Below are 26,664 nucleotides of genomic sequence, written 5' to 3' on the forward strand. Positions count from 1 at the left end.
TCAAACAGCACCTGCAGCCCTCAAACTGTTCGTTATGTGATGGAGGTCTGAGTCTGCGGGGAACATAGCCGGCCCCATCGAGGAGAAGACGAGTCGGAGACCACGCAGCAGAGACAGCAGGTCATCCCTCCGCTGCTAATTGGACCGTCGAATGAACCCAGAGGAGATCAACAGCAGCTCGGCCTTGACCTCGAAATAACAAGCCGCCGCCGCCGCTGCAGATTCTGAGCTGCTAAAACGCTTCAAATGGATCCAAACACTCAACAGAAAGTCTGCGTGTCCGCTTAACAAACCCAAAAGAGAGCGAAACGACCAGAACAGCTCAGACAGCGACACTGCGAGTCCCGCGAGCGTCGAGCGACGTTAACGAGAACAGGCAGGTCACAAGCAGACATCCTGAAGACAACCGAGCAGGTTGGATAAACGGACGAACGAGCGAAAGACTTACGTCGATGGAGTAGCTCCTCTCTGGTCCTTTCTTGCCGACAGCCACCACCTGCCAGTGCAGCATCCTGGAGTGCGATAGGTCGATGAAGAGCTCGCCGTACGTCCAGCGAACGTACAGGACACCGTGAGAGTAATCCACCGAGGAGATGTGAGGAGCCTCAGGAGCTGAGACCAGGAGAAATGACATCCGATAGTTTAACATTTACTCTTCGGATGTAAGGTATTACTTCTAATACGCCGCTGATTATGTTTTCTGCTTTAACGTATCAGGTTGAATCTGATTCAGCAGTTCGGTCCAACAATTCTACTGTTTTTATCTTAATGGCTAATTTAACATCTGGCCAAGAGACAAGAAATGAGCCTTTTGGCTAACACTTGTAAAATAAATAAAATAAAGTTTAATTAAACAACCGTTGCGCAGTGTGCAACACACAAAAATGTACAATGTGCGACAACTTCACCTACACAATACATAAATAAATGACACAAAAATGCAAACATGTAAACTGAACAAGTTAATTAAGTCGCCTGCACTTTGCCTTTTTTAATTTTTTTTTTTATAAACGTTGTTAAAGCTACTGTCAATAAAACCCAAACACTTCCTGTACAGAAGTGTCACATTAAAAGCCTTCTAGGGGCTCAAAGGACATAAACCCTCCCTTTCATGGTAGGCTTTTAATGTGAAATATATCTGCAGGAAGTGTCTCATTTCATTGATGGTTGCTTAACAGCGACCGTATTAAATCCGTAAATGAGAAGAGTATCAGTGTTATAAAACTGAATTTATCATGTGAGACATTACAGTACAGATGATTCAACAGCTCAGCGTGTTTTTACTAGGCCTTTAATTATTCATGCTGACCACCAACAACTAATGGGGCTCGTCCAATATTTGAATACTGGCTTTTATTTGAGAATTCAGGCTACGTCTGAGAAAGTCAGCTGTGACGTTTTGGTGAAAAAGATGCAAATACGTCCGCTAATCGTTAAAATTATAGGACGGAACTGACGTAGACTTTGACGTCAACGGCAAACAGAGAAGTAAGACACTGTTAAAGAGGAGAAGAGTTTACAGTAAGACTCAAAGACTCATGTGAAGAAGCCAGATATGTCAGTACCTGTTACAAAGCTGACCGTGGAGCTGTCGCAGCAGCTGAGCGGCGGGTCGCCCCACGTTACCATGGAAACACGGAAATTATAATACCAAGCCGGCAGCAAATCCGTGACTCTCTGAGAAAAACACACAAGACAAACTGTGAGGGGGAAGAAAAACTGATTCACACGTCCACCAGTTTCTGATGAACATGAAAATAATATAAAAAATAATACGTTTTTTGGGTTTCGTCACCTGAACTGTCCAGTGATTCGTTTTAACTATTTAATTGCGTAAAAGAAGAACACCTGCGCGGAGCAAATTATCTGTAACACGCGGTTTGTGATGTCACGGCAGGTAAAGGGTGCGCAGGTATACTGCAGGTCAAAGTTAGGAAGCTGTTCATTACAGAGAAGGGAGGAATTTAATGTGTTATTATACTACACATCTGGTTCTGGTGGTTGTTCTTATTTCCCTTAACCATAAAGGGTGAAATGGTTCCTGTTGGGATTTTATCTCAGCGGGTTAGTTTGCTGGCTCCTCTGTCACTCAAGACTCTTTAATAAGTACATTTACTCAAGTACAAATTCGAGGCACTTGTACTTTACTTGAGTATTTCCATTTTATGCTACTTCTACTCCGCTACGTCTCAGAGGGAATATTTTGTATTTTTTACTTCATAACATTTGTAGCAACGCATTGGTTACCAGTTTAAAAAACATGCTAAGTAGTAGCTAATACGTGTGCATCTCCTGCGACACACAACCAGCAGGAAGCTTCATTTTTGTTCATTTTTCGTACATTCATTCATATTTTCACATCATTTCACCGTCATTGGTCAGATTTAAAGGAAAACAGGCCACTAATAGTTCGAGAGATCTTGCTCTGCTCCAAACGTTGACCTAAATTGGATTTCCTTCATCAGTATTTGAGGTTTTTAAAAAAAAAAAAAAGGTAAAAACATTATAAATCTTTCAACATATACAAATACTTCTGACTCAAAGAGTTTTGACATTTTTACATCTCGTTACTTACCAACCAGTTCAAACATATCTGTGATAAGCTAAAGATCAGAGTCTGCTGAGATCATTAAGTATTTTGCTAAAACTCCAACTCAAGATTTATTTTTGATGCTTTCAAAAAAAAAAACCTGAACACTGATCTACATGTGACAGGACCGTGTGTGTGTGTGTGTGTGTGTGTGTTACCACTGAGGCGATGATGGAGGCGGTGGTGGCGATCTCGTAGTAGGTGGTCCACTCTGAGGCCAGGGTGACGGGGTTGAAGAAGAAGGTCTGCAGGACGTACTTCCTGAAGGAGACGTGATACGGACGCTGCCAGCTCAGGATCACTGCTGTCGGACTCAGAGGGTAAACAGCCAGCTCACGCACACCTGTGGGCTCTGACACACACACACACACACACACACACACACATTAGTTACTTTGCAGAGTCAGATTATTAATAGAAAATATAAATCAACTAATAAATTATGATGTATTATTATAGATTAAACTACCCAGCAGTATGCAAAGTCATTCAAAATCTTCACCAGCTGCAACATTAAAGTGATGAACACATTAATGCATCAATAATTATAATCCAGTAATATGTATTATTCTGCATAATGAGTTCTTTACTTTTGTACTTTTACTTAATTTTGAATGCAGGCCTTTAACTTGTAGCAGAGTATTTCTACACTGTGGCGTTACTGCTGTTACTGCAGTAAAACACTAAATCTAAAGTACTTCTTCCAGCTCTGGCTTCCTTGCTACAGTCACAACAACAGGAGCTTCTCCAACTGGAGTCCACATAATGTTTAACAATACGTCATCAATACTTACATAACACAATCATTTAAAACCTGTCTGGAACAGCAGGAAGCTCAACGTGATTGTATCAGCTGTTGGAGATCTAAAGTCATCGATATAGTAACTCACGATCTGATCACTAATCAATCGGGATCTCTGTCCCATCTTTAGGAGTAAAACCAGGACGTGTTATTAAATCGTGTTTACTACGTGCATCCCGGGCCGCCATCACACTGCTCTCTGTAATCCGCCGGCTCTGCACGAACCAGCTGATGCGTTGCTCACCGATATCGATGATGACGGGTTCGGACGGAGGACTGATCAGGGGTCCGTTAGTGTGGTAGACCACGACCCTGTACTGAGCCCCGGGGGTCAGGTTAGTGATGATGTCACTCGTGGAGTTTTCCTGCGGAAACATCAAATAGACAAAAAAAACCAAAAACTTCCATAAACCTGCTGATGGCGCTGCCGAGGTGCCGCCGAGCAAGGCGCCAAGACTGCGGACGGTCGGTGTTCATTTACAGCAGCGTCGGGGCGAACTGAGACAAAACATCTGGAGAATAAAGCTGTAACTTATGCAAAAAAGGTGCAATTTTATGATATAAAAGTTGGAATATTTTGAGAATTAAGTCACAATTTGAAGAATAAAGTCTAAATATTTTGCCAAGAAAGTCAGCGTTATGAGAATAAAGCCAAAAAAAATTTGTACTATTTAAAAGTCACAATATTTTGAGAATAATGTTGAAAAATGTGTAATATTTTGGACTAAACTCAAAATCACGCGACGAAGTTGTAACTTATAAGAATTGCATTACTTATTATTTTGAGTTTGTATCTGTCTCTGATCCTGTCGGGCGTTTCCTCGTCGGAATATTCTGAGAACAAAGTCAAGACGTTTAGTTTAATGAATAAACTGTAATAATAATAATAACAAACTGTGTAATACTGAGGAACGCAGTCTGCTTTATTCAGGTCGCACCTGTCCTGGTTATCGACACACACAGAGTGTGTTGAAAACAGCCGGAGGCTCGACGTGTTTTCACACCTCGAGCTGGAACATAAGCACAGTCACTTCACACTTCACCGTCTGAACGTTCCCAGACTTCATTCATCTGAAACGGACCAAAGCTTCAATAACGGCCCGTTTGTTTCCGCTTCACGGTGGCATGAAATAACGATGCATCTTTGTTTATTCATCCAGAACAATCAAAGATCTCTGTGTTAAATTCTGCTTCCTGGGAAAATACCAGTTTGTAGATCGATAATAAGATAATAAAACTCAGTTTGGACGTTAACAAACAAACAAAAACACTTTATTCTCTGAGATCTGAGCGTGGTGGTAAACGCCACATGCAGTTATTTAATAATATAATAATAATTAGAATAAATTAAAATGTATTTATATAAAAGCTTAGCTAAAAATGTAAGTCTTAAGTTTCGATTTAATACAGCAGAAGAGATTAGTTTCACTAACATTACGCACTTTAAAAGCACAAAAATGATTGTTCTCTACTTTTTAATGTATTTTGTTATTTTCTTTTTTCATATTTTATTTTACAAAAAATAAAATTGTATTAGTTTTTACCCTGAATTTCCACCCTAAGTGAAAAGTTAAGGTCCTTTTAAAAAGGTACAAATTAAGGGATGTTTTTTTACCCCTTAAAAATCCCTTAAACTGTGCAGATAATAAATATCATAAATGTATCAATCCATTAATCAAAATATATTACAACCCATTAATTCATCCCTTAACTAGCCCCTTCAAATCTACAAAAAAGTGAATTTCCTCGCTATTGACTTTGATTTATCCGCCTATCGTCTTGCGGAGAAGTGTGACTTGACTTGAATACCGGGCCTGATCAGTGTTACTGCTGTCGGCGGACGGGCGAGCCCTCGCCGAGCGGGCTGCGTGTTACCTCGCTGCAGTACGTGCTCTCCATCCTCTGGCTGAGGCTCGGCCTGAGGCAGGTCGTGGAGACCACCGACACCAGGCTGCCGTTGTGGTTCTCGGAGGACTGAGCCCAGGAGACGGCGGCGGTGCTGGAGTCCAGCAGTCTGACGCTGACGGCCTGAGGACGCTCCCTGAGATCCTCCAACAGCTCGCCGCCAGGACCTGGAACAAGTCAGTGCTGCTTTAGGATGCTTTGAACATAAAGAAAACCTCCGTTTCTTCACCAAATCTCTCTTGACACGATGATGTTGGATGGCAGCTTAGATTTACACTATGAACTAAATCCCTTAATTCTTTCCCTTAAATTCCATTATTTTACCCATTAATAGTGATGTAATTAAGTTATTTTAATGAGTCTTTATGGGGATACAGTACTGACATATGTGAATGGATAATTTGCATGATTTAAGGGCTTTTTAAAAAGGTAAAACACAAAACTATCCCTTAAATTTATACATTAAAAATAGGACCTTACTTTTTCAATTCAGGTAAAATCCACCTTAAACCGTGCAGATAATCCATTTAAAAAAAACCCTTAATATATCATAATCCATTAATTTATCCATTAATTTAGGGTGAAGTCATTTTAAGGTAGAAGGTACAGGGTTTTTAAAAACACATGAAGACAATCCCTTAATTTCTACACTGAGAGGTTTTCAATCATGAGCTGATTTTAAGGAGGTTTTTAACACCTTAAAAAAGCCCTTAAACGGTGCATTTAAAAATACCGTAACATGTCACAGTCAGACAGCGTAACACACTAAGGTGAACGAACGTCTCGATGAGTGTCCACGTGGTCATCTTGTGTACGTACTGAGGTAGAAGGTGAAGCCGGTGTCGGCGCTGCTCTCTCGGGCCTCGCAGTCTCCAGACGAGCTGAGCGTGGCGACCTGGACTCGGTACGTCCCCGGCTCCGTTAACTCGGTGAAGAACTCGTGAGTGTTTTCATCCACGGTGGCCGTTTCTGTAGAGTTACCTGAAAAACAGAGGACGGGTGAGTTTGAGCGCCAAACTTCCTTCCTTCTTTCTTTATGTATCAGGGAAGTGAGTTAATCGTGCAGTATTAGCATTTAGCTACGCTAGCTAACACGTTCCAACCAACTTTCGTCAATTATATCGCGACTTATTGTTTCAAAGTGCCGATATGATGCCTGAATTTCAGTACTGGGATCAAATCAATACTTTCTGATAACTTACTTTGAGGATTATTTGGGAATCTGGCATTTAATCCGCTAATTATTTACTCCATTAATTGTTTGGCCTATAAAATGTCCAAAAATAGTTTAAAAAAAAAAAGAAAACGCCTCAGTTTCTCCGATCTGAGGCTGAAATCCGTTTAGACTCAGAAAACTAACAAATATTCACATTTGAGAAGTTGAATTTTTGGCATTTTTGCAAAAAAACAACAAAAAAAAAATTTACTTATACGATTCACTCAAAATAGTTCCTAATTAATTTTCTGTTGATCGACTAATTGATCAACTGACTGATCGTTTCAGATCTACAAAGTTATTGGAAACATGATAGTTTTGAGGATGTTAGAGATCTCTTCAGGTTCATCTGTCTTTTATTATTTGATATTTATCCTTTTATTTCTGTATTGATTTTACATCCTTGTTGTGTATAATGTCATTTTTTACTGTGTTCTTTAATTTGAATCCTGAAAAGCATTTTGTTGACTTCAAGTTATAAAAAATAAAGCTATTATTTATTATTATAATAGTGAAGGTCACAGTTACAACAGTAACTGCGTCCCTGCCTTCCTCCCCGTTTACCGTCTCTGTAGATGTAGATGTTGAAGCCGTCGTAGCTGGTGGGGGGTCTGGGCGGCAGCCAGCGCAGCTCCAGCAGGATGGGGGGCAGCTGAGTGGGCAGGACGGAGGCTTCGGAGGGGAGGCTCATGGCTGAACCCGGCTCGTTGGAGTCCTCGTACTCCGACACCACGGCGTTGACGAAATCGTCCTCCCCGTCGGCAGGAGACGGGTCGGTCGGGTCCAGCCAGTAGCTCCGAGTCTCAGCCTCCGGCGTCCGATTGGTTCTCACGGCGTCGGCGCCTGTCAGGTTGTGCGTTGGGTTGAAGGGAACCTGAGTGGCAGCTCCCTCCTCAGACGTGTTCTCCTCCTCCTCCTCCTCCTCCATCAGAGGGACGTCCCGGGCTCGCCGGGAGGCTCGCCGGCTCTCCTCGCCCCCCTCGGGAGGCACGACGTCAGAGGCTTCACCCGGCACCGCCCTCTGGCTCAGGTGGACGATCTTACGGGAAATGTTGAGGGGGGGGTAGGGCACTGAGACGGAGACAACACCACAGAGTCAAGTTCACTGGTTCTGCTGGTTTCATCCATTTATACAAACTAAAAGCCAGCGGTGGAAAGTAACCAAGCACATTCACTCAGCTACTGTATTTGGCACAATTTTCAGGTACTTTCTACTTCTGCTGCACCACATCTGAGAGGGAAATAACTTTATTACTTTACACAGATTATTAACACAAAATACAAATGATGATGTATTATTATACATTGAGCTAATCAGCAGAATATAAAGTCATTAAAATGAGCTCCACCTTCAGGAGCTGCAACATGAAAGTGATGAAGACATTAATGCATCAATAATTATGTACTTTAACTTAAGTAACATTTTGAACGGATGCCTTTTACTTGTAACAGTATTTCTACACTGTGGTGTCACTGCTGTTGCTGCAGTATCAGATGTGAGCGCTTCTTCCAGCGCTGCAAAGGTAGGAAGAGAGTCTTCATCTTGCGAGAACGAGATGAAGACTCTTATACAGGCAGGAACAAGAAGTGTATGTTCCACTGACAACTTGTTCCCACAGTAAATGTTCTCCCTCAAGTATTAATCTGTGTGCACGAATGAACAGAACATAATGTGAAACAAGTCAAAAACTTTCTTCTTTTTTCATCTTATTTCAAGGCAAACAGGCAAAATCCAAAGTAAAACCACGCATCTCCACTTAATACAAAACTTTATTAAAACACAAGCGGCATTTTGTTCAGCCTGAATCGGTGTAAACAGCCTCGGTTACCGTTCTGTTAAATGTTCCCTTAATTCATGCACACTAATGATTCATGCGAGAGCGCCGTACGTTCCATATGCTGAAATAATTAATAAGCTAAAAACACTCACAGAAGAAAACACAGCTCAGGCACTAAACTGTCATTTAAATCTCCGATGAAAGAACAACCACCAGAGACAGAATCTGACGACTTCCCGGATGTTTGCTGTTGCAGACAGTTCGGTCTGCGGCCGAACATCCAGCTCTGGTGGTAAACAAACTGTTCAGAGATCTGTCATCATGCGCAGATATCGAAGCCAGGAATGTTTCCAGTGACGACTCCCTCATTAGTCAGAGTGAAGAGCCGCGATGGCAGTAATGAAACGTCTGCTGCTGTTTATATCATATCAATAATACACAGACTCAGCGGGGGCTCCTCTGTATGAGTCAGACTGGAGTCTCTCATTAATCTGCTGCTGTTAATATAATGATCCTCTGCTGAGAGGACGACATTTAATAAACCTGAACTCAGACGCACAAACACAAACCAGAGCTGCACTGTGGATCCAGCAGAACGGGTGCTGAACCGTGGCTGAACTGGGAGTTCTCCCCAAAATCTGCTTCCAGATCTCGGGATTGACCCGAACTGAAGACTCTCGAGACAAAAGCCAAGTTTCCATCCAAATGTGGAGCAAATGTGAACCTAACGTGACGCGCTGCTCGTCTCCGCCCGCCGCTGCTGCTGCGAGAACGCGAGCTGATTGGCTGATGGAGGTGAACAGCTGGCGGAGCTGATCCTCCAGCTGCTAAGACGCCATTAAAAGCTCAGACGATGGAAACACGATGGAAACGTGACGTTTCTGCCGGCTTCACGTGTTCGTGTGAGGAAGGCTCCAGCCTCCTCATCGCTCCGCACACAGCTGATGCTCTCAGCTCTTCAGGACGTCAGCAGTTATTCACTCCGTCTGCTTCTGTTGCAACTTTGTCACATTTTAGCGTTTAGCGTTTAGCATTTTTATTACTAATTAGTTATTTTTAAAATTTTGGCGTTTTTGGACGTAGTCTCCGTGACATCACCCGTAGCTTTCTGAAGCTCCGGCTGACGCCACCTTGGCAGCGCCCGACTCCGCCGGCTCCTGGATAATCCAGAAATGGGCAAAGAGGTGGAGCGTGGGTGGAGCTGAGGCGAGCCGAATGAAGTCTGGTTGCTGAAACCTGTGACGGCACCCACCTGTCACTCAAAGCGGCCACACCCTTAATTCGGCAGAACTTGAAGCTTTAATATAATTTAAACGGGCGAGTTATATAAAAATCCAGCTCCCTCAGTTGTCGTGAAACCGCGTTTTGTGAAGTTGGGCGTTTTAACATGAGGGGACTAATACGCATACAACAACGTCTCACCTGTCCTGTGATGTAGAGGTGTGTGTGTGACGTCACTGTGTGTCACCAGGGCCGTCTGGTACACTGTGGCCTCGGAGATCAGCTGGAAGGTGATGTTACGGTAACACACCCCCGGTAACCAGTGCTTGAACACCGTCTTCCCCTTGTAGAAATCTACAAATATACAAAAGCAGTTCAGTACAAGTGAAAGTCCTGCGTTAAAAATGTAAGTAACACTAGAATATGATGTTCCTGTGAGTTTTATGGTACTTTATCTCCGATTTCTCTTTATTCTCTGGAGAAATTCGACTGTGCAGCAATTAAAAGCAAGTAGAAAAGCTATAACGAAGATTTAGCTCCCCAACACAAACCAGAACCGACCAGCTAAACTACCGTCACTTTGAGAAAGATTACATCCAGCTAATCTTTGATAACGTTAGCTAACTGCGACAGTCCCTGTCAACAGTAAAGTGCTTTTATTGTGAAGGACATACAGGAAGTTGAATGCGTAAAAAGGTCTGTGTCAGAGACTTGATTGTTGTTGTTGTTCAGCTGCATTAAAGGGACCTTTAACCCCACAACTACACCTCCTCCTGCAGCCAGAGGTGGAGGCTGCTGCGTGAACAGATAAATAATATAAAATAACAATATGTCTTCATAGAAGTCAGAACAAATACTGAACATCAAAAAACACTTAAAAGCTCCTCATATGTGCTTATAACACATTACAGCGAGTATAAACCAGTTATGACATGTTCACGCAGTGATTATAATATTAGAGGGAGTCTGTGTTTTCACAGCTGTACCTTTATAAAGCATGGAGCGCCGTTCTTGTCCTTCGGTGTAGCTGATGTTGACTCTGCTGAAGACGTTCCCGGCCGGAGGCTCGATGTCAAACACCACGCCGGTCTCTGGAGACTCCTTGTAGTCCGATATGCGAGCTCTGAGGACAGGAAGAGGCTCTGAGGAGACAAAGCGACACACGTCAGACTTCTGGATGATACGACGCAAACTAGAAAAACACAAAACTCGCATGTAAATGATACCGAGTTCATGAATATTCGTCTTTGTGAAAGTTCAAACTTCTCACATGGTGAAAAGTTGTGACGTGGAAGATCCGAGACAAACGATGGATTCAAATATATTAAAGGGGTTTTTAAGGGCTAAAGACTCTTAACATTACAGAACCCTTTCATTTGAACCTTAAAAGGATCTTCATTTTTTAATTTCAGTGCACCACAGATTTGGGCTATATTATATATATGCGCATTATAATACATCAAGGGGTTTTTATTTGATTATCAGCACAGTTTAAAATGATTTTAAAAAGTTAAAAACACAAAAATCCCCTTAATTATTCCTTAATTTACCCCTAAAAACACACAAAACAGCTTTATCTAAATCAAGATGTTCGGCAGCCAGACGTCCCTTAATTTATCGATTCATTTACAAAGAAATAATTAATCCTTATTTCCTTATTACTTTCTTTTTTTGGGGTCTTAATGGATAAATCAACAGATTATTACATATTAAGGAGTTTTTAATGGACGGTCTGCACAGCTGAAACACTTCACTGAAATATTAAGATATAAAAAAGGTATAAAACTATTGAAATATGTAATTACTCAACACTTGCTGGGTAAATTAATGGCGTTTTTGAGGTAAAATGTTACGGGATTCATTTTCATAGAAGGGACACACAACGTTTCACATTAAAATAGTGTTTTGGTCAAAACTACGAATGAAAGCAGACATCAATAATTAGATAATCCGCTCTGAACTGTGCGGTTATATCAAGTAATGAACCACAGAGTTCGTTACTGTTCAATAACAACACGGCTCGTCGTGGATTATTGTTCCTCCGTCAGGAGATTTCCAGTTTCTTACTTGTGAGCACAGACACGGTCTTGACTGGCCTGGACCAGGTCTGTCCCAGTTTCACCAGTAGTCCCACAGTGTAGCAGAGGCCGTGAAACGACGCGTTGAACAGCAGAGGCTGGCTGGTGTTCACGAACTGAAGCAGGAGCGGTCGAGGTTCTCCGGAGATCTGAGCAGCGTACGCCGTGGCGTTCTCCTGCAGGTCCGAGCGCTCCAGCGTCACCGCCATCAAACCGCCATCGTTTACGGACGCCTGGAACGCCGAGATCTGCAGCAGGAAGAGGACAGAGACAAAACGTTAACAGGTACGAGGCGGTGATTTCAAGACAAATCTCAGCTACTGCTTCAAGTTATTCTTTAAAAAAATGGACGTTTCAGCCTTTATGTGACAGGGAGACGTGCGACAAACGTCCCGAGCCGGACGGACAACACCCGTTTTTATTTTTTATTCAGTTTACTTCGTCTGTGAAACGTCCGTCCAAAACTAAACGATGTTCAGTTTACAAACACAGAAGACAAAGAAATCGACAAATATACACGATCAATCGACTGATCGACTGATCGACTGATCGCTCAACAACAAACTATTTATATTTAACAACTATTTTTTCCCATTTCTGCTCCGACTGACGATGAGCAGGAAGTTCGACTCGTGAATCATTAAACAGACACGAAGGTCGTCTTCATCACCAGATTATCGTCTGAATAAACAAACACCTGATGATGGTTTCACAATGCCTCCTCCTCCTCCTCCTCCTCCTCCCCCTCATCCCCCCCCCCTCCTCCTCCTCCTCCTCCTCCCCCTCCGCCTCATCCCCCGCCCCATCCCCTCCCCTCCTCCCCCCTCCTCCCTCATCCCCCCTCCTCCTCCTCCCCCACCTCCTCCTCCTCCTCATCCCCCCCCACCTCCACCTCCTCCCCCGCCTCATCCCCCTCCTCCTCCTCCCCCTCCGCCTCATCCTCCTCCATCCTCATCCCCCCCATCCTCCCCTCTCCACCACCTCCTCCTCCCCTCCTCCTCCCCCCCTCCACCTCCTCATCCCCCTCCTCCTCCCCTCCTCCCTCCCTCCTCCTCCCCTCCTCCTCCCCTCCTCCTCCTCCTCCGCCGCCTCCTCCTCCTCCGCCTCCTCCCCTCCGCCTCCTCCTCCTCCTCCTCCTCCTCCTCATCCTCCTCCCCCACCTCCTCATCCCCTCCTCCTCCGCCTCCGCCTCCTCCCCTCCCTCCTCCTCCCCCTCCTCCTCCTCCGCCGCCGCCTCCTCCTCCTCTCTCCCTCCTCCCTCCTCCCCCTCCTCCGCCTCCTCCCTCCTCCCCTCCGCCTCATCCCCCTCCTCCTCCGCCGCCACCTCCTCCTCCTCCTCCGCCTCATCCCCCTCCTCCTCCCCCGCCTCCTCCTCCTCCCCTCCTCCTCCCCTCCCGCCTCATCCCCCCTCCTCCTCCTCCGCCACCACCTCCTCCTCCTCATCCGCCTCCTCCTCCCCTCATCCCCTCCGCCTCATCCCCCCCTCCTCCTCCGCCGCCTCCTCCTCCCTCATCCCCTCCTCCTCCGCCTCCTCCTCCTCCTCCGCCTCCTCCTCCTCCTCATCCGCCTCCCTCCTCCTCCTCCTCCTCCTCCTCCTCTCGCCTTTTAATTACAGAAGTTAACACCGTTTGCCTCCTTTGGCGGTTTCCAGCTTAGTCTCTCTGGAACAGAAACGACTGATACGCTGCGGAAGGCGACCAGCTGATTGTGAAACTAAAACATATTCAATGCCGAGATTATTACTTATTATTTGTATTTATTACAAGCGGCTGACATCCAGCATCCTATCCATCATGTTTATTGTTTGCTGTGGACTGTGAGACCGACACATCCATTCACTTACAACACTGACATCTGAATTTTATTCAAGGAAATCCCATCTTGTTCGGATGATCTGGCTAAATATAATTATTATTATTATTATTATTATTAAGTTGTTCGCAGCAAGAGATTAGACTGACTTTCAACAAGAGAAACGCTCAACAGAAACACAGGGACAATCGAGTCAGGCAGGAACCGTCAGCTGGACCTCCCGTCTGGCCTGCACTGGTTTCTAGCTTCTTCTGGTCTCGGTAGGAAATGCACTGCAGCTATGAAACTAGGCAGAGACTGAATCTGCAGTCTGAACTGGAAACTGACGCGTTCCTGAATAAAAACACACGAAAAACCGAATCCTTTAATGAGGCAACAGGTGACGGCCTGGGCCGACGTCAAACGGCCCGCTGTGATTGGTCCAAAATTCACACGATAGTAGCCTAAATAAATGTTGTCTTTTACTTTTTTAAAAAAGGGAAACAGTTTGTTTTGTCTTTGTTGTGTATTTAAATGTTAACTTTTATTTTTTTAATTATTAAAGTTAAGAAAATATATGTTCTGCAGTCATTTAGGATGGGCCCAGGCCCGTTAGGCCCACCCACAACGCCACGCCCGCTCCTGCTCCTGCTCCTCCTCCTCCTCCTCCTCCTCCTCCTCCTCCTCCTCCCTGGCAGCAGCGGAGTTTGGGGGGTGGAGGAGGTCGGTGTAGATGGTGTAAAGACTCTGAACCTTCAGCTCGTCCCTCTTTCACACGATCATCAGGTCTCTGGAGGACTCGGTCTGTTCTCCGAGCAGCCGGAGGAAGATTCCTGGATGTGAACTCGTCTTCATGACTGAGCTGCTGGAAATCTGCCGTCACAGCTTCACAGTTCTGATAAAATGCCTTTTGGAACAATTCAAATTCAAGGTGAACCTAAACGCTACATTAGATTAGATTCCACTTCACTGTCATTACACAAGTACAAGGCAACGACATGCAGTGCAAAACCCGGAGACACTGAGCCTCGCGATGTACACGCGCCGCCATCTTGGTCCAATGCTCCCAACATATACATGTTGATATAATCCATCATAAATCTTTACGGCAACTATTCACTTCAAACATCTCCTCGGTTTCAAACAGTCCTGCTTACTCTGAAAAAGAAAACGCGCCACACGTCCATATTTAATGAGAGACTCGGAGGACAAAGAGCGTTTTTAGACCTGAAAGGGTTCAATTAAAAGCCTTCAGTGGCTCAAAGGGAGCAATCCCCTCAGTTCCTGGTTAGGCTTTTAATTTGAAACACCTGCAGGAAGTCTGGAAGTAATTGGAGGGAATGATTAAGTGGTTAAGTGTTAGTGTTATTTCTTTATTTGTTTCTTGAATAGCAGCTTTTATTCCTGATCTGATGGTAGATGACTTTTATAGCAAACTGCTTTTTCCCAGCTGACAGTGAACGTGTCGGCATGTCATTGAACACAACACTGCTTCGATTCTTCACATCGAACACAGAAGAAGCCCGGCGGATGTTCGTTCCCACAAACCGCCGCAGAGCGACGTCTTACGGGAACATCGGAGCGTAGACGTTTGATTTCAGCGGGAACCGACCTGCTGATCGACGTCACCTCTGTTCCTGCAGCAGCTGCTGGAGTTATACACCTGGATCTGTGTATTTCCTGGGACCACTGAGCCACCCATTGGCTCTGTGTGCTTGCTGAAACATTCATCACACATACAGTGTCTCTGTGCAAATACTGAGGAAGCTCCTTATTCCTAGGCTCCCTGAACTACCCACTTACCACCGGCTCGTTGTATTTACTAAAAAATATTCATCACTACTATGTTCCCGCTACTACACATGGGCTCTGTGTATTTCATGGGAATGCTCAATGTTCCTCTACCTCTCAGTTCTACGTATTTTAATGGAAATAATCATTACTTCATATCCCTTGAACCTACTGGCTCTGGGTATTTCCTGAAAACCGTTATCACTACAAAACTCTGAACTGTATTTAGTGAAGCAGTCATTTCCATTCACCTTATATCAACGGTTCCCAAAGTGGGAACCTTAAGCACACGAAGGTGCCAAAACATTTGTTCATTTCCATTTTTTTTTTTTAAGTAAATTTTTTCAATCCTCTTTTTAATTTTAATAACATTTCACAATGTTAAAAACGAGGCATCACATTAACTCCATGTTATGTTGTTTTGACAACACATCAGAACAGAAGAAATAATACTAACATAAGCGTTAAATACGCAGGTAACGCTGCAGCTAATGATGCGATGCAGTTTTCCAGGTGCAGCAGTCAGAAAAGGCGACTGTCAACAGTGAAGAAATGCTGATGTGACTCAGCACAGTCTGAGCCAAACAAAGGCGTCCATCACTGTCCAACGCTGCGATACGTGCAGCGTTTCCGTTCCCAGCATCAGTGTGAGAGCTGCTCAAACACCCACTGGGCCTGTGTATTTGCTGGGAATGCTCCACTCTTATCCCTTACTTTGTGTTGAAACATTTGAAGATGTGTCAGAGGACTTCCTGCTGTTTGACTGACTACATGTTTACTGAACACAGATCAATGCACCACCGGCCGTCTGTGGGAAAACGCTGACGTGAATCCATTCTGATCACTGGAGGTGAACGATTTTCAGCGCGTTTCCTCATCAGTTCACTATCTGAACTGTGACTGAAACTCAGTTATATGCCCTGCTCTGCTATCAGCTGATCTGAGCAGCGCAGGAGCTGGTTTCTTGTTGGTGTTTTTCAGGCCGGTGACTCTGATGGTATCAGCTGTTCTTTCATTAAACCTGACAGCAGGAGAGTCGACTCCTCGCCGAGCATCGTCCGTCTGCCAGGACGAAGGTGACGGCATGAAATCTCCCGATACAAACTTTAATAATTTCCCTGGAAACCAGAAATGTGTTAGTCTCTGAGCGTCGACCCTGAAAAACTAAATGATATAAAACTGACATCAGAGGGCGTGTCGGACATGACGGAGGAAAGCTGCTGTGGGCTTCACAAAGATAACAATTACAGATTTAACGTGACTAAAATCTACTGATCTCATACCGATCGGTTATTTCCATTCCCTCTTTTTTATTCAGCTAAACAGCAAATTAAAGTTACCTACAAAACACGCTCCGTCATTAGACGCTGCAATAACACCGCCTGATTCATTTCCTGTCAATCAGCTAATCAATTAGTCTGCTAATTGCTCCAGCACTTATGGCTGATTATGAAGTAATGACTGAATCTTGTCGTTTTTAAAAAAACAAGTCGTCATGTCAAGATTCTTCACGCCACTGAAAACAAACTTCCTTGCACGTCCAATCAGATCAGCAGAAGAGCATGAAAACACCAGCGCACCGTTACGAAATCTTTATAATTACAAGACACCATCTCATAATTATGAGAAAACTAGCTCCTGATTACAAAAATATTAAATAATTACAAGAAAGCAACTTTTACATTACGAAACCTTTACCTCATAATTACGAGAAAACATCCGGAGGAAACAGTCTGAATATTTGCAGCAGGAGTTTTGTTCATTGCGCAGTAATTTAAAACCTGCTGCAGCAGCTTTCCAGGGATTGTTGTGAGTGGATTAAAGTGCTGCTCATATCAATAACAAAACACGTGGACCGAGAGTTTACATCCACTCTTATTCTGCAGACCAGGAGATAATCCATCTGCAGAGATTCTGACCCACTTTTCTAATCTGAGTAGTGAACCCCAGAGTCAGTCGACATGTGCTGCACCGAGGCATGCTGGGAGTTACCCCCGACGACTTCACCATGAGGCGGCTCGGGAATGTTAAATATTTCTCAATAAAAAAGGGAGAAACTGAAGAAAATCTGGCTGTGCTAAAAATAAAAATGTACTCGTCAATAACATGTTGTCTCACTTCTCCAGGAGACATCATAAGGACTCAGTGTTTGGTCTGTTTAGGTCTCTTTAACAAATGTGTCACAGTGAAGATGACCGCGGGCAAAAACATTATATACACTGGTCTGCTAGTGAATTTCTCCTTTGTTCAGTCTCTTCGTCTCACAGAATATACACTGTTGCATGAGTTGACCTAAATCCAGAACGCCCTTGGAAAGAAAATGTATCTCAGTTCTGTCAACAGATAAACTGAATTCTTTATCTGCGTGCGAGTGCAGCTCTGTATCAGGCGCAGTGTGGACAATAACCAACACAGATGCTATGGAAGCAAAAAAAAAAAGGCCGTTATAGTTTCAATTTTCTAAGCAACTGATTGCCCATTTGTGAAATTTAATCTGAATTTATGTGGTCTGAATTCCCCTCTTTGACAGACGGAAAGGCAAGCTTCCTAGCTCGGTTAGCTCGGTCGCTAACGGGACGCGAAGGCTTTGTTCAGACTGCAGGCAAATCAGATCTGCTTCGGACCTTTAAGACAGACTGTCCGCACCGTTATCTGCAAGAGATCACATCGGATTAGTGTGTCCAGTCAGCGCCAACCTATCCGCATGGGTTGCTGCGGTAACGACGTAGACGTCGGTAACTACGCACGCTGGTGACTCGGCTTTCCATCGCGGCAGCATGAGAAACGTCATCTCGCCCTCCAAACAAAGACGGACGGACTCGGTGATGGAGGAGGCCGGTTCGATGCCTCCGTCACTCTGGATTCGAGGTCGTCGTCGTGTGTCGCATCGCGAATGACGCAAAAGACACTTTGAAACCCGTTTTGAGCGGCCAGAGCGTCCGGGCTGAGACGCATCTGTAGAAATCCGACTGGAATCGCATCTCAAACCACCTCCAAATGTGGCTCGGATCCGATTTGCAAAAATTGCATTTGATGCGTTTTTTTGCCGTCCAGACTTTCTAAAATCGATCTGAATACAATCTTGATTTGCCAAAAACAGATTTGGGCTGGAAGTCTGAACAAGGCCCCAAGTCTCCACAGTTTATTTAACCGGCTGTATCACCGGACGGTGACACGGCTAATTTTGGACTCTCCGGCTCTCCGTCCACTCAGCTCTGTCAGGACGGTGTGCAGATTTACTTCACCCTCGCAGGTGGATCCGCTGATTGCAGCGATTTCACTGCATTCTGCTGTTTTGAATGCTGCTGTTACTGTTATGTATGGGTGTTTAATGTTAACCAGCCAATAAAATCTGCCAGCAACGGTTGCTATTAAAGTAAAAACTAAAAATGAGGCGCTGCTTCTGTCCAAAATCAGGACATTTGTTAAAAAAATAAAAATAAATTGTAATTTTAAAACTGTAAATCTGCCACCTTAAAGTTATAATCTTATCTTCATATTTTCATGAAATCAGATCCCATTTTTTATATTATTAAAGGCTGGCATTTTTTCAGCAATAGCCATTGAATGTATTTATGTTCTGTAATCACCTCTCTATATAGTAGTTTTTATTTTTAGTGGCGGGGTCCGCCATTCCCACACTGGATTCAAACAGCCCACCTAAACATGAGGGATTGACAGGAAACGATGCAGCATGTAATCCAGCGTTACTGTTTGTATTTTTTTTTTTTTACTGTTCCCTCTCCTACAGCTGTATCAGAGCTGGATTAGCTTACTGCTAATGCTAACGCAGCATTTCCTACTGCTGCTGCTGCTTCACATTTAAACGCCTCTTACTGGACAAACACTGTCAACAATTGTCATCGAGATAAGAGCTGACCGCGACTGTTCAATAAAAATGCGTCTACAAAACAAGACAATGTTCATTTTGCTGCCGTTACCACGGTAACAAGGATTCAACTGTGTACTTAGCTGCAGTAACTGTGTGGGGCTTTGCGAAGCGCCGACTGAGTGACTTGAATAGCAGACTGAAGTTTTGCTCATCTGAGTCGGTGCGATTGTTGCTATCAATTAATGCGATTACTGTTCATTTTGTAGATATTGTTCACCCCAAGTCAGCAATGTAATGTGGTCAAAAGTAAATACAACTTATAGCAAACAGACACAAATACAACTAAAAATCAAATCAGCTCAAGAAAACTATTCTTACAGTTGTTACTAAACTGCCTTCACTATAGCTGATAAAACTCCCCGTTTCCTTTCTTCCGCTTGGAGTGATGCCTCCTGTCGCTGTAAAACCCTCCGGCGATGATCTCCAGCTTCTTTCGACAACACATTTTACTTTCAGGACTGCTGATGATCAAACACCTCAGTACATGGGAGGCAATTTTACAATAAAATCATTCAGGCTCTCTCTCTCTGTGTAAAGGTGGCTGACTCGCTCTCGCCCTCATAAAGCGCCGTCCTCTCCTCTCCCGGCCTTTTAAAATGGCGAGCCGCCACTCTGGTTTAATTGCTGCGCGGTGGTATTTGGAGAGAGCAGGTCCCGAGACGTGAAGTGAGACAATACGGGGAGGAGGAAAACGTCTGTCGAGTTACTGATGGATTTACTGGCTCAGAAGAAAAAGGTGACAGCGGGAGAGTCAACTGGTACGTTGAACTGGTTAGTTGGCTTTATCTGTGGTGAGCACTCTGCTCTCAGATTTACCTTTATATCGTTTACAAAAATAATTTTCAACCATTTCTGTTGGCCTTTAAGTTGCTAAAATCAGTAACTGTAGAATATAAAGTCCCATGGTTGCTAAAACAAATTCCCTGAAAAAAATAAAAATAAAAACACAGAAGAAAGTGTCCTCAGTGGTGTTATTGTGTTAGCATGCTAACATTTGCTAATTAGCACTAAACACAAAGTACTATTAGTATTAGTTCTGCAGGTATTTGGTCATAAACCAAAGTATTGTACAAATTTAAATGTTGACCTGATGATGTCACTAGATGATGTCACCATCCTCTGGAAGTCAAGAATGACAAAATGATATGGTAATCACTCCACACTGCTAGCATAGCTAAAACCACCTCACATTTATACAGTTTCTTCTTAAAAAAAAGGCTCAGTGATTTCCTAAAACAGCTGCTCGCTGTAGTTTTTAACGAACGTTACTGAGACAGGAGGAAGTGGTGCATTTGTTGGGGACTATTTTCAGCGGCGGATTAATTCACATTAAGCTTGTGTAAGCTACGAGCCTAGCTCCATCATGGTGAAAGCTATAATGAAACACACCTATTGCTCAATGAGCAGCGGGTCAAAGGTGAAGGACAGACATCTTGTAGAAATATAAACTCAGTAACGTCGCATCAGGGCTGTCGGTCATCAACGCTGTCAGACATCATCCTGCAGGAGTCGGCTCAGAAAGAAATCCATGTCAATTCATTCAATTCATGGCCGCTCTGCTGTCGCCATGGCAACAGAGATGAAAGGAGAGACACATTTGGGGTAGGAGGAGATGCTCATTATGTCTGTCTGATTCCAGGATTACCATGGACACGGTGGAGAGCGGAGCGCCTCCGGGGCGGCACAGCCTGTGTGCTAATGTCATCCTGTTTATTCACAGGTTCATACGAGCTGCACACAAGCGACGCACAAGGCCGAGGTGACGAAAATCACCCGAATACGTTTACAGGAGCTCTTTGTGACGATCACAGGGAATTTATTTATAGACACGTTAAAATTTACTTGGGACGCAGAATCCTACATTACACCTTCTGAGCAGGAATGTCACAACAAAGAATTAGCCGAAATAAAAACTTAAAAACCAAACAATATCTTTTTTTTTTGTGTGTGTGTGTTTTTTTTTTTAAATCCCACCTTAAAGTTTACCTGAAATTTAAATTCTCAGGAAAATATAAAGTACACCGGTACTGCCGCTCCTCTGCATATTTAAAGATTCAAGAGGATAAAACTGCTTAACAAAAGAAACAACTCAAGGTCCACCTTACTAGTTGTTTTCTGAAGCTTTCAACCACGTCTTGTTTTTGTCTTATCATATTCAGGTTAAAAAATGTTTTTATTCCCCTAATTTTACTTATCGTCTTTCATCTTACTGTTTTTATTCTCTGTTTCATTTCTCGTGTGCTTTCGTCTCAAATTGTTCTACTGTTTACGTTTGTACCGTGTTATTGTCAGCTCGTCGGCCACCTGTAAAGCCCTTTAACCTGTATGAAAGGTTGGATGGAGTCAACTGAGCGACACTATCCCGCTGAGGAAGGCCATGAGCTGTGGTTGAAAGCTTCAGAAACGCCAACCAAGTGTGTTTAGAATTGTCTTCGTCAAAGCTGCAGTTGAACCTTCAAGCTCGAAAAAAAATAAAAAAAAATGTTTTAGGACTCGTTTGTGGAAACGGCGTCTAAACTTCGAGCCTGAGTGAGCGTTTCCCATGGCAACAGATGACTGTAAGAGCCAGCGTTGCTAGGAGACGCTCTGTAAACTTCTGTGGAGACAACTGGAGAATATCATGCTGTATATCCTGCGCACATTCACAGTGTCAGCTGTCAGCCATTACTGATTTACTCCGTCATCTTTCTGACACCCTGCCGTTCGGTCTGTTGGAGATTCTCACCCTGTAACCCCGTTCTCTGATAAGTTCCCACGGTGAGATACTGAAATGAACGTCTGAGAGAGCTGCCCGTTACATTACAGCCTGGAGCTACACCGATAAATCAGCCAGGATCACCATTACACCGTTTATCTGCCGACAAGCTGATTTTTACACTGTAAAATGTCTGAGCGTCACATCTGGATCACAATTCTCAAAGAACGCAAACCTACGGGATCTGGATCTGTTTGTTTATTTTTTTTTTTTAAAAAAAAAAAGACCAATCTAATTCTTTAAAACCCCCAAATATCAACAGATTGTGAACCAGTCACGTGACAGCAGCGACATCGCCAGAGGGCAGCACTGTGCTCACTGGAGAACAACAACATAGAGGTATTATTGTCAGTGCTAAAAAATAAAATGTCCTCTTCTTGGTAATTACAGTTGACTTACATTACAAACACCAAGGTGATATAAATGATATATTAGGGCTGGGAACCAGCGACCTGAACCGCCTCTGCTTTCAGACGGCTGCTGTTTCTCAGCGTAAAATAAGGTTGAGTGAAATTTGACAAGAATTTGTATAGAATTTAACTTTATAGATTTTTAAAAATGTTAAACATTAAGAAACCAGTCGTCACAATGCGATGCGAGTGGGGATATTTAGCTCTACGCACTGATATTTAAGAAAACAGAAGCAAACTGAGAAACATGTTGACGACACGCAGGTGGCATAAAGAAACCTGATATTTATTATTGTGTGCAACAAGAGAAAAATATAGTTATTCAGGAATTCAGTGGCTCCTGATAGTTTTGTTGCGGCGCAATTTGCAACTTCTTTAGTCTTCAAGTACATGATGACATCACATGAATCCCAGCAGAGCTTCAACCTGATTGGTCTAATCAGCAACATACCTGAAAACACCTGTGAGGGTCTGTGGGGCCTTTAATCTGTAACAGTGCATCATATTTAATATGCTGAGCAGATGTTTTGTCTGTAAAATCAAACTGTAGCTGTTAAATAAATGTGGTGGAGTAGAAGCATAAAGTAGAATAAGTGGAAATAGTTAAGTAAAGTAGGCTACAAGTAAGTAAAATTATACTTTAAGTACAGTACTTGTGTACTTTCCAACACTGATGGTGACTAAATGGAGCTTCAGCGATCTTTGTTCTTAGAACCCAAGAAGTGAAAACCAACATTATCCTCATGAGGACACACACACAGGCGCTCTTCAGGCAGCAGAGCTGGTGAATGAATGGAGTATCTGACCCTGTGAATGAGCGGAGAACGGGGGGGTCGGGAGGTGTCGCCCCCAGGCAGCTGCCAACATTATCATGCAAACCTCCAGGTTTTTGTTTGCTTCTGTGGAAGGGGGCAGGGGGGCCTCAGACAGAGGACGGACCTTTGACAGCTCCAACTAGGAGAGGACGGGGACCTCCAGAGTCCATTAGACTATGAATGAGACCGACCAAGTCCACACTGACGGCATTTTACAACACTTCTCTGTCCTGCTTTCGGGCTCACTGACAGCAGAGCAACACTAGAGCAAAATTTTCACTTTTCTCAATGAGGTTTGGTGAGACAGACTTCATACCACACCTGATCGACAGCTCTCTTCTTCATTTAGAAAACAACACGAAACGCAACACTTGCTGGAAACATCAAATTGTTAACTCAAGGTCCACTTACCAGCTTTTTCCAGGGCTTTTAACCACATATCCGTTTGCTCAGCTGAAGACTACGGTTTCCAAGGTCAAGAATGAACTTTCACTCACCTAACTGAAGTTTCTGAATAAAAGACTGAGTTTTTAAGATGTAGTCTTGCTTTGTAGTGCTACAACTGAAAGCACTCTAACTTCCCCTTCCACCTGGTACTTAAAACAGAAAATAAGTCCTTTCTTCAGTTCTGTCTTATAAATAAAGGGGTTCTCGCCGTCATTTATAAGACAATGGTGACAGCTAGCTACGTTCAGCACGGTGGCTGATCGCCCAGGTGGAGAGGACAGACAGCCGGGACAGGAGCCACGCTGGCCCAGCTTGGACGTAAAGCTGCTCCTGGCTAATGTCCGGTCTGGACGAAATGGGACCGAGTCCGGCCAAGCAACGGGAATCAGAGACCACGTCTTTACGGAGACCTGCTCCATCAACATCCCGGACCGAGCGCTCGACGGGGGATTTCATTCTTATTTTATTATTTATTTTCTGTCACCCTATTTTAATATGAATTTAATTTTCTGTTATGTTCTATGTGTGTAGCATGAAGGGACCAGAAACTTTCATTTCATTATACAACCTTGTGTTGTAAAGTGATAAATAAATGACCTTGTACCATGTAAACTAAAAAACACTTAACAACAACAATTACAAGTCAATTATGATCCAATTATTAATCGAGTAGTAATTAGTAATTGTAAGATTTATCAATAATGAACGTAATCATTAGTTGCAGCTCTATCACACGTGTAAATTACATTTCTATGCGATTATAGTAAACAAAATCATTAAGGCTGTGGGCTTTTTCTTTTGTTAAACCAAACAATGGCCGTTATAACATTTGTAATGTAAAGGCAGTAATTTCCTTAATCTTGCAGTAAGCCTCTTAACGCCACTGTTAGGTGTAATTCAGCAGCCGTGTAGTACATAAAGTTCAACATCTGTTTGTATAAAAGCTTTACCCTCCCTGGAGAGAGTTTAAAACTATACCGACGAGCTGATTTAACAATCACGCCACCGTGTAACGTAGCTGATATTTCAGTGAGGAAAACAACAGGCTGTTTAAAGTGTCGGGGATAATCCCCATACGTGAAAGTGCACTAATAATCTGAGGATATAATCAACGTGGTCTGGTGAGATAACAGACGGAGGGAAAGGTCCCGGCGAGGCTCCGATTAGAGCCGAGGCCCGGTGAGAGCCAGAGTTTAATCAGAGTGAATTAGACACGCAGAGGAAAACACTGAGTTTATTCTTCCTGGTTCGAACTGCTGCTTGGATACCAACACACACACACACACACACACACACACACACACACAGATCGACTACTTCAGCAGCTTCACCAGAAAGTATTTGACAAACAATTGATTGTTAGTCTTCCCAAGAGAGAGATAGGACCACGCCTGTTAAGCCTAGCATAGCACAAAACCTGGGAGCAAGAGGAAACTGCTAGCCAGCGTAGCTACAAAACTAGCAGTCACAAAGCGTATGCAACATTATGCTAGCTGTTTGTAGCTAAATGATGATGTTGTAGCTTTAAAAACAGCTATCATATTGGAGATTATGTTCAAATTAAAGGTTTATTTTATTGGTCCTGTTAGCCGAAATGAATTATTGTTTCTTCAGGACCAAAAATTACAATATATGAAGTATTTTTGTTTGTAGCTAACCAGCGTGCAGGATGCGTTTAGCCTAGGTTAGCACAAAGCAGGGGAAAACTGCAAGCCTCGTTCCATTAAAATAAAAGAAATTCATCTTCCAACTCCAAGTCTGTCTGATTTACACGTTGCTGTTAGCTAACAAGCTAGTCACAAGTGTATCCTGCAGTCAGCTGGGTTAGCTAACAGAGCTCAAACCAACAACCGCTGCATCACAAATAGCTCCAATGCTAACTGCTGCTAAAACCACAATGTCAATGTTTTGGGGTTTTTTTACATTTCTATTACTAAACTGTTCAATAAACTAAAATACCATTCAAATTAACACATAATTAATTGGGAATTAATGGGATTTGTTGGGTCTCTGTAAATAATATGGCGCCATATAAATAAAATTGAATTGAATAATTCAACAGACCAGATATTCATTCATTTCTACATTTTCTTTTGAATTGTTTTACATCTATGAATTGTTTATATTGTATTAATTAATTTCTAATTATTAATTTTGTGGAGTCCAAGACAAATTTCCCCACAGGGACATTTAAATATATTGTATTTTACTCCATCTTGACAGAGCTCTCTGGTGGACAGACAGAAAGGGAGACAGTTTCTAGATTACCTCAAACATATCTTTGACATTTCTGTGCTGACATTCACCGTTATTGATCAGCAAACCTATTCGACTTCACTGATCAGCCCGTTTATTGGTCAGGCTCTAGTTAAAATTGCTACCAAAAAGTGGCACTTTGATCGTTAGATGATATTCAGGCTCTCAATATTCATCTCAGTATTAATCAAGCAGCCCTACTACAAACTTAATTTACCTCATGAAGCTCTGACATGCTAGAAAAGCAGCTGAAGTCTGAAAAAAGCGAGTACACTGCTTCTGTTTTTACCGTCCACTACATCTCCGAAGACAAGAAAACAGAAGCCGATTCTTCAGATTTATAGACGCTGCAGTTTTACACCTTTTCTGACAAAACACTCTCCTCCACAGCACAAACACGGCCTTAATGAAAGAAAACAGGGAGGTAATTAAAGAAGAAATGCTGCAGCGATGGGGTGTCTCCATCCCTCCACCCTCCTCTGGCATTTAGTCAAAGTAAACTAAGAGGAATGAGCAGCGGCCTGTGTTCGGCGTTGACAGCAGATCCCTCCTTTCAAACAGAAAACAAAAGGTCTTCACCGAGGAGCCCCCCCGCTGCCGACCAACTCAATGAGAGCAACAACAATGGCTGCTTATCCAAACCCCCCCCCCCAAAGTAAGACAAGGACCTGAGGCTCCAGCAGAGCGAGGGCGGGAGACAGACCTTTAAAACATCCTACACAGGAAGGAATGAGCTAATCAATAACTTCTCCTCTTTACTGACAACATTACGGATGCTCTGATCAATCAGGTTCCAGATCAGACTGATAATCATTACACGCTGGTCTTTACATTTGCGGATCATAACAGAAGTACATGAACGTCACATAACACCAGCGTATTTGGTGAATCATTGCCCTCGAACTAGTAATTAGCGC

At 43.3% G+C, this 26,664-nt stretch overlaps 1 protein-coding gene across 7 annotated transcripts in view; it reads right to left on the minus strand.

The window, feature by feature from the left end:
* Nucleotides 1-26,664, minus strand: part of ptpro (protein tyrosine phosphatase receptor type O) — a 56,685-nt gene that overhangs the window by 24,232 nt on the left and 5,789 nt on the right. For 4 of the 7 annotated variants that reach the window (XR_006376898.1, XM_044186749.1, XM_044186748.1 and 1 more), the window contains exons 2-11: nt 11,580-11,838; nt 10,499-10,654; nt 9,714-9,866; nt 7,078-7,584; nt 6,117-6,278; nt 5,268-5,464; nt 3,559-3,757; nt 2,749-2,942; nt 1,566-1,677; nt 449-612 (exon numbers count right to left, since the gene is read on the minus strand). Coding sequence is in view for 5 of the 7 variants with exons in the window: in XM_044186749.1 (XP_044042684.1) it covers nt 449-612; nt 1,566-1,677; nt 2,749-2,942; nt 3,559-3,757; nt 5,268-5,464; nt 6,117-6,278; nt 7,078-7,584; nt 9,714-9,866; nt 10,499-10,654; nt 11,580-11,838 (2,103 nt within the window). In the remaining 2 variants the exon portion in view is untranslated. The remainder of the gene's footprint in view (nt 1-448; nt 613-1,565; nt 1,678-2,748; nt 2,943-3,558; nt 3,758-5,267; nt 5,465-6,116; nt 6,279-7,077; nt 7,585-9,713; nt 9,867-10,498; nt 10,655-11,579; nt 11,839-26,664) is intronic. The other 3 variants (XR_006376899.1, XM_044186750.1, XM_044186747.1) reach the window with 1 other exon arrangement.

Source organism: Siniperca chuatsi, linkage group LG23 (assembly GCF_020085105.1).
Source record: "Siniperca chuatsi isolate FFG_IHB_CAS linkage group LG23, ASM2008510v1, whole genome shotgun sequence".
NCBI classification, from domain to species: domain Eukaryota; kingdom Metazoa; phylum Chordata; class Actinopteri; order Centrarchiformes; family Sinipercidae; genus Siniperca; species Siniperca chuatsi.